This window comes from Ammodytes marinus, assembly GCF_949987685.1.
Source record: "Ammodytes marinus genome assembly, chromosome: 17".
Classification (NCBI taxonomy): Eukaryota; Metazoa; Chordata; class Actinopteri; order Uranoscopiformes; family Ammodytidae; genus Ammodytes; species Ammodytes marinus.
In genome coordinates this window covers 16,650,098-16,665,456 of record NC_137221.1, presented here as the reverse complement: position 1 = coordinate 16,665,456, position 15,359 = coordinate 16,650,098, and the positions used below count along the sequence as shown (strand labels likewise).

The 15,359-nt window shown below is 43.8% G+C and overlaps 1 protein-coding gene across 1 annotated transcript in view; it reads left to right on the top strand.

Moving 5' to 3' along the window:
• Positions 1–15,359, top strand: part of adgrb2 (adhesion G protein-coupled receptor B2) — a gene marked incomplete at both ends in the record, with an annotated part of 141,111 nt that overhangs the window by 110,787 nt on the left and 14,965 nt on the right. Inside the window, 9 exon segments of the mRNA XM_080045755.1 lie at positions 1,001–1,100; positions 2,287–2,358; positions 4,680–4,772; positions 6,070–6,327; positions 8,603–8,642; positions 8,962–8,976; positions 10,741–10,913; positions 12,207–12,917; positions 15,236–15,271. Coding sequence (XP_079901881.1) covers positions 1,001–1,100; positions 2,287–2,358; positions 4,680–4,772; positions 6,070–6,327; positions 8,603–8,642; positions 8,962–8,976; positions 10,741–10,913; positions 12,207–12,917; positions 15,236–15,271 — 1,498 coding nt within the window.

Here is a 15,359-nt window from a genome sequence, read left to right as displayed (position 1 = left end):
AAGTGTCCTGTGATAAAGCTTTAAAGACTTTGGGAATTTATTCCTACAGTAGTGACACTAGCCTCCATTTGGATGTTGTGACAAAGTAATTCCCAGCTTGGCACACATTTCTTTTTCCCCCCAATGAGTTTTAAGCACTTTGAAATATAACGGCTCATTAAGAAGCACTTTATATGTATGATGAGGTACACTTGCGCTATTACACTTTTGTCTTTTCACATAGAATGTAGGCTGTTACTGCACCTGTACTAGTGCACTACTGTGTGTGAATGAAAAACACTTCAGCACAGATTTGGCTTTTTTTGCCCTATTTTCTTATTTATTATATACTTTGCCTTTGGCCATGCACCTCTTAAGGGACGTAGCATAAGTCAAAGCTTAGCTTGACACAGCTGTCCGTCTGTCAGACTGGCGGTTATAATAAAACGCGAGTATGTGCTCGAACAGCTTGGACATTTTAAATTGGTCTCTGACTACATCATATACGCACACACTCACGGATGCAAGGACTTACTCCTCAAGAAAGCCCCCATCATGTCAGTGCTCGTCAATGGCCTGTCTTACCCCCCTCCCCCTTTGGCCCGTTTTCGCCTGTCGTCTCACAGACCGCCGGCGTGACACTTCAGTGTGCGCATCAACCATGTAATTGTGAGCAATTGTGGGTCTCGTAACCATCTACATGATTACACATCATCTTCCACCTCTCAGTGAGAATATTAAGTCTGATATGAACCTCAGTGTGCCAATCAGACACAAATTGCCCCGCACTTCTGAACCTCCTATGAATGATCTGTGTGTTTGTGTGCGTGTGTGGGTGTGTGTGTGTATGCGTGCGTGTGTATGCGTGCGTGTGTATGAGAGAGAGAGAGAGAGAGAAGAGGAGTTATGTGACTTACCAGAGCTGGCTAGTCTTTTTTTTAGACTGAACCCCTTGTTCCTTTTTCCCCTCCCTACTCCTTCCCTCTCCACCTCCGTCTCTCTCTCTCTCTTTCTCTGACAGGGCCTCTCTTTGGAGCTCCTGCGTGGTTCTCCCTCTCTTAGCATTAACCTGGATGTCTGCAGTGCTGGCCATAACTGACCGGCGCTCAACACTCTTCCAGGTAATACAAAGATACTGGCAGATTGCTGCATATACAGTGCAACTCACACACACACATATATACTCACTACACTTTGAAATGGGTGCGCGACATCATTGCAGAGGATGTTGGCAGCCGAACACGTCATGAAGACAAAGGGACGTGGGTCAAGGTACAGCAGCCAGGAGTTCTGCAATTTCGGGAAATAAATGTGATAGAAACTGTCGCTTCTCTGGAGAGTTAATGCTCACTCATGCTGGCAAATGTGACAAAAAACACCCCAAAAGTTTCAGTCCATTGATCTAGTGTTAAGTCTGAGGTAGAATGTGTTCACGGAAAGTTCTTAAAATCCGAACACTTTTGGTCCGGAAAAGACAGAAATATCTAACCTGAAGGATACGTTGAGTGAATAAAAAAAAACAAGAAAAAAATAAATACAAGTAATGTAAAGCTGAACAAAAAAGCGAAGTATGAAACAAAGACCAACCTCCAGCTCCCACTGTGTCAGGATCATCAGTACTTCAGTGTAGAGACGTAAAATATGAAATTCTGTAATGATTCATATTCTATAAGCGTAATTTGTCTGACTCATGTAACTCCCCTATGAGTGCTTCTCCAATTATTCCTGAGTCATCGCACTGCCGTGTTGCATTATCAGAGCACACAAATAGTACAGCGAGTCGAAAAAAGTGGGTTGCCTCAAGGAAGCAGGCCACAAAAAAAGCATTTTCACCTTTCAACCATGCACATCAAATAAACAAAAAGGGAACATTTCACATGAACTAAACCATGAGAGAAACGGACATTTTAAATCCCCATGGCAAGATGCTAAATGCTTTCATTTGCGGCCGTACCACAGGTAAGAACGGTGATGACAGCTCGCTTGACTGTTGCCTGCTGTCATGGCAATGCAACACATTTTGTTTTGCCCTGTGAGTTTTTCCAGGTGCACGGAAGAGTTGGAAATAGCGCTGGCGCCTGTGAGAGCAGCGACGGTTTAAGATTTGTCACTGTGAACGCAGCTCAGATAATCGCAGACACAATCTCAGTCCACGACACAAGGTTAAGACAAGTGTAACCAACCTGCCAGGCCGAACATAAGCTAAATCAGACTGCAAAGACTTTGAATCGTTTAAAAGGGTTATGAATGCAGCCTTTGAAAACAGGCAAATTCTTAACAATGGAATGTTCCTTGTGTCTCCTCCAGGTCCTCTTTGCCGTCTTTGACTCTGTCCAAGGCTTTGTCATCATCACCGTGCACTGTGCCATGCGCCGAGAGGTGAGTCCAGCTAGACCCTTGTCTGTCCAGTTCATGTGTTTCTAATTCAGCCCCACACTGAAACTCCCTTTTCGACGGGTGGGATTCAGGTGCGCAAATGTCACGTCAATTTTACCGGTTTAGGGTTCGAAAGTGTTCGGGGCCAAAACACAGGCGGATCAGACACGATTTTTTTCTGTCCTGTGTAGCACTGCTTATTGGTCATAACGCTAGTGTGATAGTGCGGCATTGTCCGTCTGATCCGAGGCCGCTTTAAGGAGCTTACTAAGATGCTGTATGGAATAAGACGTTAAGTCCCTAACTAATTCCCCTAGTGCCTATTTGCCACAGGCTTTGCCGTGTGTCCCCTGGGGATGCTGAGTTTTAAACTCATTGTTCACATACATGTACTAATGCCCTTGAGATGGACGTTTACACACACACACACACACACACACACACACACACACACACACACACAACTCTCGCACGCATAGACACGCACTCATTTTGCCATCATGAAATTGTTCACAATTGCACGATAGCTAAAATGAATGGATTTACAACATCAGTTTTCCAAAACTGTTAATGTGGGTTCTGTTGCCGATTGCAATGTAATAAAACAATTGGCTGTATCCAAGTGATCATTATGATATTGAATGCACCCCCATAGTGTAAGTGTTTTTTTTTTCTTTTTAAATGCTCGGAAATGCTGTAGCTGCATTACAATCAATATCACAAAAGCGACAGGGATAAGGGTACAGTAAATCCTGGAATTATATGTTTGAAATGTATGAAAATCAGAGCCTAAATCCTTATAGCTGCAGAATAATAGTGAGAGGGGAGTGCCAGGGGGGGAGTGAAGAAGCATTACGAAGCAAAACAATAGAGGAGCCAGTACAAAGTGTGATATTACATGATCACATACAACTACAGACACAGATTGTGCCCGACGACCGTATAGCGCCGTCTAGCACTCCTAGATAGCACACCCCGCTGCTTGGAATGGTGCAGCATAGTAGAATGAAAGGGTGGCACAGGCACAAGGGGGCCTGCTGAGATCAGACGAGGAGAGGGGGGCGAGCCAACGAGCGTGTTGCAGCGTAAGAGGTGTGGTGATTAGGAGACAGAAAAAAAACAGGGGAGGGATGTGAGGGAAAGAGAGAAAAAGGGGGATACTGCGAGGAAAAGGGTGAGGGAGGATACTAGCTAAGTGGAGTATAGTGAGGAAAAAATGAGAAAGCAGAGATCTGTGGGAAAGAAGAAAAAAACGTGATTGAAGAGCAAAGCCAGGGGATGAGATGGAGGAGAGAGGGAGAGGTGCTATATGGACCCGTAGAGAGGGGGCTCTTCACTTTGAAGTCAGAAAACGTGCCGCATTTGGGTGCCAATTCAAATACACACACACACACAAAGAGAGAGTGGGGAACAAATGCCACGGAGGATGAGTATGGACATAAAGACGGAGAGACGGATGGGAGGAAAGGAAACAATGGAAGCAATACCCTAGTCCATGAAGTATTAATCAGACATGCATCCTACTCAGATCCACTCACAATTTGTATCAACTCGCACACACACACACACACACACACACACACACTGGCGAGACCACCCCGCAACAGCGAAGATGCTCTTGTTTCGCTCTAGCGCCGCTTCTTACACAAGCACGCTTGTCTCCGGCCATGAGAATCTTATGAGATTTGTGGGTCTCATAGTTGGCTTGCAAAAACATAATAAACACGGATCAATTTGAATTGAAGTAGTAGTGTTACAAGAAGCAAGTCATTTGACAGTGGGGCTGGTGTGCGTTTGCTCAGATGCCGTATTATGTGGGTGGATAAAGAAAAACAATGTGACACTAGAAGGGGCCCAGGGGTTAGAACATCTATATGCCGTGCCGTAGCTTTGTTGCTTTTAATTAGGGCCGTGCGCCACTGATCTCGCAAAGGCTCAAACAGGCCACTTTGAAGAACTGCTGTGTGCTTTCTCTATACCACTCCAACTGACTGTTACGTAAGCTCCGAGTTGAGGTTGAGCTTTGTGAAGAATGTAGCTCTCTTTCTCCCTCTCTCTCTCTCTCTCTCTCTCTCTCTCTCTCTCTCTCTCTCTCTCTCTCTCTCTCGTTGACTTTTACACATAATTCACTATTTGGCGAACATCTGTCATTGCAGTGATTAAAAATGAGGCATATGAAAAGAAATGTATGAAGAGTGAGTTTCCAAGGCCCCAACCTTTGCCGAACTAATTGAATTGAAAGTTCCTCGGCTAACTTCTTTCCTTTCCTTCATCACTCTGTCCACTCACTCTGTCCACTCTCCGTGTCATCCCTCTGTTTTCAGGTGCAGGACGCGGTGCGCTGTAGGATGGGGGGATGTAAAGACGACAGCGAGAACTCGCCCGACTCCTGCAAGAATGGCCAGGTGCAGATCATGGTGAATAGCATTTCCATTTCATCCCACATTGCAATCCATTTAACCGCGGACTTAACTGTACTGCTAAGACCAGGCAGGAGCATTTCTAGATGCTGCCACTCCAATAGCCAGCAGCACGATTACCAATATTAGAGTGCTCAAACTTTCCTTGACCATTTTCACAAAAAAACCATTAGATGTCATTCCCCATTGTAATGCGACTTCACTGCCAGCACAAAACTAGCTTCCTAACTATCTTACTAAGTGCTGGATCATCATTCCACAAGCAATATCCTACTAAACTTAACTTTGGTGCATTTCTGACATTCTTCTTGTATGCACTTACTTCAATATACACATTTGCATATTGCTAATAGCATTTAAAGTGTTACCAAAACAGACGCTTCAGCACTTTTTATTTACTTTTAACCTAAACTTCTTGGTCTTAATTTGAAGAGGCACAGAGCTCCCATAAGGTTATTGCATGTGTTCCAAATGTGGCTAATAGTGTGATAAATCATATAGACTTGAACTGCCTTGCCAATGTCAGTGCGGTCACACTGCTACTTTGAGAGCACGAGCGCCTCTCGTAATGCTATCGCCTTTTATTTCTCCCTCAGACCTGTTTGTGCTAACGATTATGGGTTCCTGGACGCCCCACTGAGGTTATCAAGATTAAACTTTGGAGCCATCACTCTGCTCAGAGAACCCCATTATGACACATTCACACTGTCTCTGTTTTCATAAGCGAGAGAGTCTAACTGTGCTTTTTGAAAAAAAAATACTTTAAAGCATTATATTCATATACACGCGGCTGGCAGTGAAGTTACCATGCCAACCTCTGTTCTATTAAGGAAGACAGCTGGTGAACCTTTAAGTTTCTTTTTCCAAGTTTTTCTCTTGTCTGAATGGATACGACTTTGAAGAAATCTACTCCGACAGCACACTGTGCGCATTAAAACTGTTTGTAAGAAAAATACACACCACTCTTGAGAACATCAATCATGCTGCATCATTTCGGTGAAAGCTGCCACCAGTTATATAGCGTAATCATAATTACAGTGAACAGAGGTGTGTATGTATGTATTCACGGGAAATCTCATTAGATTGGTAAACCCCCTGACACTTAGAGACATCATAGAGATGTAGATCTGCAGCTATACGCCCTCTTGTTGGAAGCAAATCTAAGCCGTCTTTAGAAAAAAATAATTTGATGAGTTCATAAATCCACCCCCCCCCAAAAAAAAACCGGTGAAATGTCCTTCTCTAACATTTCAACTTTATGTTTTTTCCATGAAAAATTTGCTCACACCATCAGACGTGTCCGAATGTGAGCCAATGTGGGCAGCAGTGTGGCTCTCTGCGTTACGGCACAACCCAGTGCCTGCCCGGTAGCCACATGCAGCCTTTTGCACCGACGCGCCTACAGTCATGCCAGCAGCTGTGTCACCACACGCTGCCCCCCTGCAACAACCCCGGCCACAACCACGCACACGAGCAAAGCCCCATGCTGAACAATACCCACAACCATGCTCATAACCATAACCACGCCCTCAACCACATCGGCAGCCAACCAGTATGTCACAATGTAGAAACAACACACCTTAGTCATTGTGGATAGTAGAGACCATAGATGGAGAAAGGTGTAATCTGTAAAAACAAGACTTTGCAACAGATAGCCTAGAAATACTTATTTGCTCTCCTGCCTAGAGTGAGATGGGAAGATTGATGCAGATATCATGTCCATACACTTAAACAGCCTAATGTGAAGTTACAGCTGGCCTCTAGTTAGCTTAGCTACAGTGAGTTAGCTAAGCGCAGATATTGGAAGCGGGGAAGAAGATTTTAGCACACATAATATATCTTGGTTTTTAGGTTGTTAATTTAATCTGTGCAATTTGTTTGTTGTAAAAATGTCACTTTGGGGTTTTACAGGAGGATATGTGACAGACTATTTGCCAAGACATAAAATGGTCACATCTACTTACCCACCAAGTAATACATGCACATAACCCACTTCAGACCACAAATTGCCATTTGTACACTTTTATATGAATTAAAAAAAAACATACTAATGATGGAGGTAAGAGGTGCTGGAAGGAATTGTTGTTCGCATTGGACAGAGCAAGCTAGCTGTTTGCAGTCAGCGCTAATCCAATAGGCTGCTGTACCGTAGTGTTTAGCATACAGACATGTCAGCATTATCAATCTGCTCATCTAACTTCAAGCAAGAAAGCTAATAAAGTTATCTCGCAAAATGTGAACCTAGTTCTTAAACGCAAATAACAAAAAGTAACCACTGCATCAGGTCTAGTTCTGTTTGTATTACATGTTGCACCTTTAAATCTAGTAGGAATAGATGTGATGTATTAATAAGAACTAGAAAAACATATTTATAATGTGTTTTTGGACCTGTTTATTGATTCAGGAGATGATGGTTAATGTTGCATTCATTTCAACCGAAGCCAGGACACTGTATGCTACAGGATGTTTCACTTAGCCGACTGGTGTTTTCAGCAATCAGTCGACGTTGATGACTCACTGTACTTAACCTGTGAGGCTGTTACAGAGGGATTGTGTTGTATTATTGTAAGTGTGATTTGTTTCTCTCAATTTGGGTGGGAGAGAGATACTGAGAGAAAGAGAGAGAGGGACAGGTTTCTTTCATATGCGCATTCGTTCATTTAGAGGAGATCCCATTTATAGTGCTGCGGGTAATTTGCGTACTAAGAGCTTTTCCGCTCCTCTGGGACCTTTACACATTCTCTCCTTCTCTTTTTCAGTTTTTCATTCCCCCCTTTCGCTCTTCTCTTTGCCTCTGTGGCGTGCCCAAACTGTCTAAATTCTGTAGTTTATTATCCAAACAAAGGCTTTTTGTAAGCGAATCCCGCCGAGGACAGGAGGATGCTCTGTCGTGACAGAAGGGAGTGGACCTCAACAGCATAGCAATGCGCTTCACTTTTCAGCTAAAGTTTAGGCAAACTTGAGCGGTGGCCATTTTGGAAAAAAACAACACATCTTCATTAAACCTACCTACACTTTCTTCACCCCGAGGAGCAGTGCACCCTGCGATCCTCAAGTGAAGTCTAGATCAGAGCAAATAAACACTGATATACTTTTGTTGTAACTAAAATACCTTGTCCACATAACATCAGAATAGCGAGTGCAGCTTAAACTCAGCGTTGTGTGGATGAGTTGTTTTGGTCGCCGGCGTCAATGGGCTGTGAAAGCATCTGTACCCTCGCATTATACTTTTATTTTAGTCTAAGAAAAAGCTTCGGCTAGGAGACGGCAAAGTTTTGCTTCGACTGGCACAGCAGCAGCTATTATGTTTTCGCCGCTGTGTATATTTCCGTCCCTGTTTCCCATTCAGACGATGGCGGGGGGCTGACTGATGAGCCATACAGTAGCATTACGTACCTGGCAGAGCTCCACAGTGTTCCGCTCGCCCTCTTTTCAAAGTCTGTGTTTGGATCCGTTGCTGTGAACTGATGATACACATCAAGAACAAAGTAGCAGTAGTAGTCCATGCCATCACACAGAATGTTCTTTATTTGATTAGGTGGTTTGAAAAGGCTTGAGAAGGAAAGGAATAAAACAAAAACTGAACCTTTTTTTTGTCCCTGAGCATAGAGGGACGTACTAATTGACTGAGGTGTCAAGTGTCACCATGGCAGCAGATCACATCCTTTTTCTAGGGAAGAGTCAAATTAGAGAAATCAAAGTCATTGGATGCAGCATAATCATTGGGAGATCCAATTACTCATCAGGCCATGTTCCTTTACTCAATGCAGTGGCTTGTACACACTTACCGTCTCTTCTTTCTTCCTACCCTTACCTCCCTCTCTCAGACGGATTTTGAGAAGGACGTGGACCTGGCATGTCAAACAGGTGAGCTTTTCCCCTTTCCTGCTGATTTTATTTGTTCTCCTTTTTAAAGCCTTCATCTTCTCTGTCCAACACAGTACTTGCCTTGGACAAAGGCTAGGGATAGCTGTAACATTATCAGCTTGCTCGATCAAGAGACTGGAGATGATGTGCTACATCTCGACTCAGATGCAAATTATTATGCATCAATCATACTGAAACCACCCTATATAAGCATGTGCGGATGATATTATGTTTATGTGTTATAATATGTTACCACATTCTAGTTTGTGTTGTGTTTTGAAATATTAACACAGTCACTTTCCCCCTCCACCCTTTGCAGAGAGAGGACACCCATGTAAGTTTTGCACCCAACCGATTTTTCTTAACACTGCCTGGTCCATCCCTAAATCCTGTAGACGAATCTGGGTTGTATAGGTGGGAAGTTCAAACAAACGCCAACACTGCAGTGGCCCCTCGCTTGCAAAGTTGCTGAATCATTTCACTTTGTAAGCGCTTTTGCCAGGGAATGTTGTAGAGCATTTGACATATTTAGTATAAAGTCATCAAAACCATACAATTTAAGGTCATTCAGTAATGTCAACGAAACATTTGAAATTTAGTCTAGTTTTAACAAATTGCTAAATACCGCTTCTGGGCTCTTCTCCCTACTTCAATATCGAACTTTAAAGGTGGAAACAATAAGAAAATGCATCTGAAGAAGTTAAGTTCATGTTACAATCAATATTCCTTATTAAATCTTTGTTTTGTTTCTTCTCAGAGATTTAATTGCTGGTGCTTTGACATAGAATACTTTTGACATTCATTCAAACTAACATCATCTGCTATAGTTGGCGACTGCCGGCCGCGTTTACTCCAAATTTCAGCGTACATTTAGTTTGTGTTAAGTTGAACAGTGCCACTGCAGTAGCATAAAACAACCACCGGATTCATCTATAGGTCATCTTCTGGGACTCTGTGTTGGCTGCAGATGTGAAGGGATCAGATTGGTCAGACCCCCCCCCCCCCCCAAAAAAAAAAAATCAATCCTGTCCTTTCACATCACTTTGCACCAACAGGAAGGTTAACAGAGTAAAATGCTACTCTCTGGCTTTAGTCTGCCAGTGTCCTCGCTGGTATTCTCAAAATCTGAAGGTTCCATCTTGACTTTATGATAAAGCGTGAAGTTTGACGTTTTGTCACATCAATGCATTTAAAATGAAAACTACCTGAACTACTAATTACTTTGGTCTAGAACTGAGAAACAGAGAAAATGTAATTTCCTCTGATGGTGAAAGATGAAGCATGATATCTAGCATGCACTTTCAACTGGTTTGAGTTGTGTTTTAGTGTGATGATATATCTATGTTTGTTGTGTTAAAAGCTAGTCTCTCATCAGCATGTCAAAGTTAGGTTTGGAGTAGCTACATAGCAATAAATCTGTAGCATTCAGTTTGTTTCCACAACAACATGCATGAAAGCTAACCCCACTGTAAGTAGTTGTATGTTTCTGATTTGTATTCAAGAGAAATCAGGCTTTCACACTTAAATACTCATTGAAACATGTGTATTATAGCACATACATGCAAACAGACTTAAATGTACACGTGACAACAGGTCTGGGGATAATAAGCTGGTGAGCAAGATTTTGGACAGGACTCACCAGCGAAGGAATGTTGCCGCATAGAGAACACATTAGTTTGCCCTGAAGCTTTTTCTCCCAAGCTATTGAATATTCCGTCTCACTGGCATGTCTTGGAGCAAGGTCACAGTGTCCGAGATAAGGACTCATCTTAGTAACTGTGAACCATGTTGGCCCAAAAGGACACGTAGGACTTTTCCTTGGCATTAAAATGCTGTCTCACAGTTACATTAAAGATGCAAAACAAACTTCCATCACTGCCTAATTTGTGTCTTGTTTCTGATTTCTGTTTTGCCTACTCTTCTCTGTCTACCGATCTTATATCTGGCATAAACTATATCAATACCTTTCCATTCAATATCCATTACTTTCCTCCCTCTCAATGTTCCTCTTCCTATATTCACCAACTACCCTACGACTCCTGTGCCACTATCTCCTGCCCATCCAACACTCTTTCCATCTCCATTCATCTCTCTGCAGTTATATTCAAGGAGGTGAACACATGTAACCCGGCAACCATCACCGGGACACTTTCCCGCATCTCACTGGATGACGAGGAAGATCCCAAGCTGGCAGCCCATCAGGAAGGCGGAGTGGGTGTCAACTTCAGCTCCCTCCCCGGGAACATACCCCCACCCAACCTCATTGTACAGGTACAGGATTTAACGTTACATTGTTTGACATTGTCTGACCAATACAAAACATAATAATTGCCCTTAAAGCCACATGAGCAGCAGTCTAACATTGCAGACTTTGTACTACCATCGGTCTAATCAGAACTGACAGTAACGCAGCCCTGCACTTTGTACTTACTTATTATAGTAAAAAATAATAAAGTTCACTAATGGAATGATGTGAAACATGCTGTGACAATAAAACAAATTGTCAAAATCATCTTATATCTCCTCGCAATATACTACCTGTACATACTGTGTGGGTGCTGAAAAGCAATCTGGTATATGTATACAGCCTCGGCTCTGTAAACTGGTATGTAAACAAAGGGTAGGCAATGGCCTACATCGCCCTCAGCAGATGGAAAGAGAGATGGGTTCAGATCCCTGAATCTGGAGAGGTGGAGATAGGCACTGCGAGGCGCCTATCTCCGCCGATCCCGGACGAGCCCCCATTTGTCATGACCCAGCCTCTTAGGCAATGACAAAAAGGAGAGAAATGCACACACTTTGTACGTTAAGAAACGATGGTATATCCATTTACAACAAAATGAGTATAAACAAAGTGTATGAAATTGTCTATCAGTAAAGCATTCATGCTGATATGTGAACATGTAGTGGTGCACGCTATCAACAAAAGATAAATACAATCAAACCAAACAAAACAAAGCATGTGGTGTAAGGGGGAGAGCCAGTGATGGAATGACACACAGGGAGTGACAGACCGAGAAGTGGGGACAGCTGATCTTAAATGCATTCTGGATTGACTGGCCAGGTGCATTCAGTTGCACTAATGCAAACTCAGTCCACCAGGACCTGAAGAGAAACAAACACACAGAAGCCCAGGGCAAGACAAACCTACAGGCCATGGCCGAGCCAGAGGGCCGTCACAGTAAACAAATAGCCTACCATAGCTAGCAACATGCCCATTTATAGAACCTGGGCTGAATACTTGATTTGTTTGCCGTGAGCACACAGTATGAACAGGTAGCGGATCGTTAAGATGTATTCTCTGATTTTGACAAAAATGGATTTTGACAACAAGCCTTCTCCAGAATCGCTGACTCCTCCTTAAAATAGGTGGTGAAAAGGTGAAAAAGAGTAGATCCTTAATAGCATGAAGCCTAGCGGCATTGCTAATATATTTTGTATCAAGCTGTAGCTAGATGTTATCAAAATCAGATGTTAAATGATCAAGATGATCTTAAATAAGATTAGCTTGCTTCCAATAAATAGTTTTATAACTAAAACTTACCTGTTTTTTTTTCACACAAGGTCCCAGGCCTCAGCGGCCTCAATGAGCTGAGCGAGATGCCCATGAAGAAGGAGGTGAACGTGGATCAGCAGAGGCAGCAGGGGCAGCAACGCAGCGGCGCTCCAATTTACCTGTGCACAGAGAGTGGCCTGGGATGGGCCCGACCGCCCACTTCCTCCAACACCTCCCAGGACGGAAGCGCCGGGAGCGGGGGCAGTGGAGGAGGGAGTGGAGGATGCGGGGAGGGAGACTACATGGTCTTACCTCGTAGGACGGTCAGTCTCAAACCTCCGGCACCCTGCTCCCAGGGAGGAGGCCTGGGAATGGGGGGTGAGGACAAGCCCCTCAACATCGCAGTTGAGGACCCACCTTTCCCCCCACCCCCCTCTCCCCTGACCCTGCACCCAGCCGAGAGCGAGGCCTACCCGGTGGACTTTGTGCCGTCCAGTGTGGGCGACATGAACATTGCCATGAACCTCAACCGCTCGTATGGGACGATTAAAACCATGCCCAATCACGCGCACAGCCACATGATGGCTCAGGCTGGTCTCGTTCACTCCCACGGAGGACACATGCACTCCCACGGGCATTCGCTCCAGCTCAAGCCGGGCCAGAGGCCGTCGGTCAGACAGATTCTGACGGGGGGACCTACGGTGGAGAGAACCAGGACCCTCCCACGCAACCTGGGCAGCACCAACGCCAACAGCAGCCACTCGGCAGGATCACTGGAGGTGGGTTAGAGGTCGAGGGGTGAGGGGTGAGGGAAGGGCCGGTGGGCGGATGGGTTGGTGCCCAGTGGTTGTACAGCGTCTTTGTTTTGTGTCCAGCCTTTCACTTGAGCACACACTTGAGGTCAACAGTCATGAATGTGGCGATTGTGTGGCTGTATAAGTGCAGTTGTAGTGGTTGAATGACACACAGGAGGAGAAAAGAAAAGAGAGGTGTCCTCTTGTCCTCAGAATGAAAAGCACCTGAGATGAAGTGAAAACACTCAACACACAATGTTTTCAACTTAGCTTAGGGAAAAACTATTGTATCCAGTCAACCAGGTTTTCTTCAAGTTTTCTTTTTTAACCTTTTATAAAATTAAGATTCTATTCAGCATATGGGAAGAAACAAGTCAATTTAAATATCCATATGATAATACAAGGCAAATTGTCTGTGATATACAGCCACATCATTTCCGACACACTGCGATAACATAACAGTTGTGTGCCTTTAAGTCAGCTATAACAACTGCTATTATTTTCAGCTGAGCACTATTTACCGCTGCGGAGTGAGACAATGATGGTTGAAATGAGTTACTCGCTTAATGACAGCTTTGACTTTGTGTGAGTGTTACCATGTGCGTTATGTGTGTTTGATACCCCCTCCTAACCATGCAAGGTGCTACAGCAGATGGAGTGAGACAGACAGGATCAGAGGAAATACCCCTGGTGAATGTTGTTCAGCCCACCTTAATTTTGCACACACACAAACACAAACAACCCCATGAAAACATCTTGCTGACGAACAAGGTTGATGGAAACGACACTTTCACCGAAAAGTGCAGATGCTTCATTTAGGGCTGAGGACGTTAAGGGCGAGTCAATAAAAATCATAAAAAAATCACTGTCAGATGAGCTACGAGTGCACTTGTGAATACCAAGAAACAAAATCTACCGAGAAATCTGCGGGATGTAATTTACGGCAATAATTTCACCCTCTTTTGAATATGCTTGATTTGGAGATGGATATCAGAGCGTGCCTCTCAAGATTTAATCACAGCACTGGTTTACTCCGCAATTCAAGCACGGTGACGCATAATAGAACGATCACGCAAATGTACTCCGTGTTCATTTCACTGCTGATTTTGAGTGAGAGGCTTGTAAATGTAATCTCAGCGCTATCTGATTAGGACCTGAGAAAGGTCTACAGGGGCATGATATTCTAGCAGGGTAAACCAGTGGGAGAATGCTGAAACTAGTATGTCTTTTCAACCAACTGAATACGTTCTACTTTAAAATACATTCAAACCAATGAAAAACAAGTGTGTGACTGTGGTTGGCCAGAGCACGCCATCATGATATCATGCCATCAAAATAGAAAATCACAGGAGCAAAAGATTCCCAATGAATTTTGTATGAGTGGTTTTATGGCTGCTTTATGTATGTCCCAACCAAAACATGCAATACATTGTACAAGTGTATGCATGTCGCATGTCTACCATATTACAAAGCACACTTAGTCATGGGATTGTATCTGTTTAAGGTAAGGATTACGCTATAGAAAGATGGTAACTGCATTGTCCAGGACATCTGGAGGTGAAACTTGCCTCCCTATATGTTTGCCTTCCTTTTAACTTTTTAAAACCTTGGCTGCCATAGCATCGGATCAGCAACTCTGCCCTTTGATAGAACGAACACAGCTTTTAACTAACAGTGGAGAAAGTAGCTCCTCTCACTGTCAAATGCAAATCTGGCAGACGAGCAAGAGCCAGGAAGCAAGTCAGAGATGGAATGTAATGCGTTTGCAATGTCAGGGCCAGATGAGTTGGAAACGTCTGCAGCTGTTAAATTGGCGGCTTGTGTGCCACTGTACTTATAGCTCTGGAGCCACTTAAGAGCAGAGTGTTGGGGTTTCAAACAAGATTTGAGGATTAAAAACCATCTCTCATGTGTTCGTTGCGGCTCTTTTTAATCGGAATGTCTCCAACACATTTCTTCCAAAAATAGCAAAGAGGATGATTTATGACGGGGTTTTAATGATTGTATTTGAGAGCATGTGAGCCGAGAAATTGTTATTTCTATCTAATTCTAGGTTATTCCCCTTCACTAATCCAATTATGTTGGAATAGACTGGATCCTTTGCTCTTTTTTTTGCCTTTACATTTGTAGGAATATCTTTATCGTGTTGGGCAGCCGGTGCATGTTAGCCCTCCTCTTGTTACTTAACAAAGGCACTGAGAGATCCACGGATTAATTGCAGATGGGGAGGTCTAAAAGTTCAACAGTTGTTGAGGGTTGGTCATTGATGCTTTCTTCTCTCCCCCTGCCCCCTCCTCTTCCAGAGGAAAAGAGTACGATACTCTGAGCTGGACTTCGAGGTAAGATCTCGGACCTCACCCCCTTGTCATCCAACTGTTTCTGCTTTCTTGTGCTTCTGCCAGGACTTGAGTAACACACAGAGGAGCA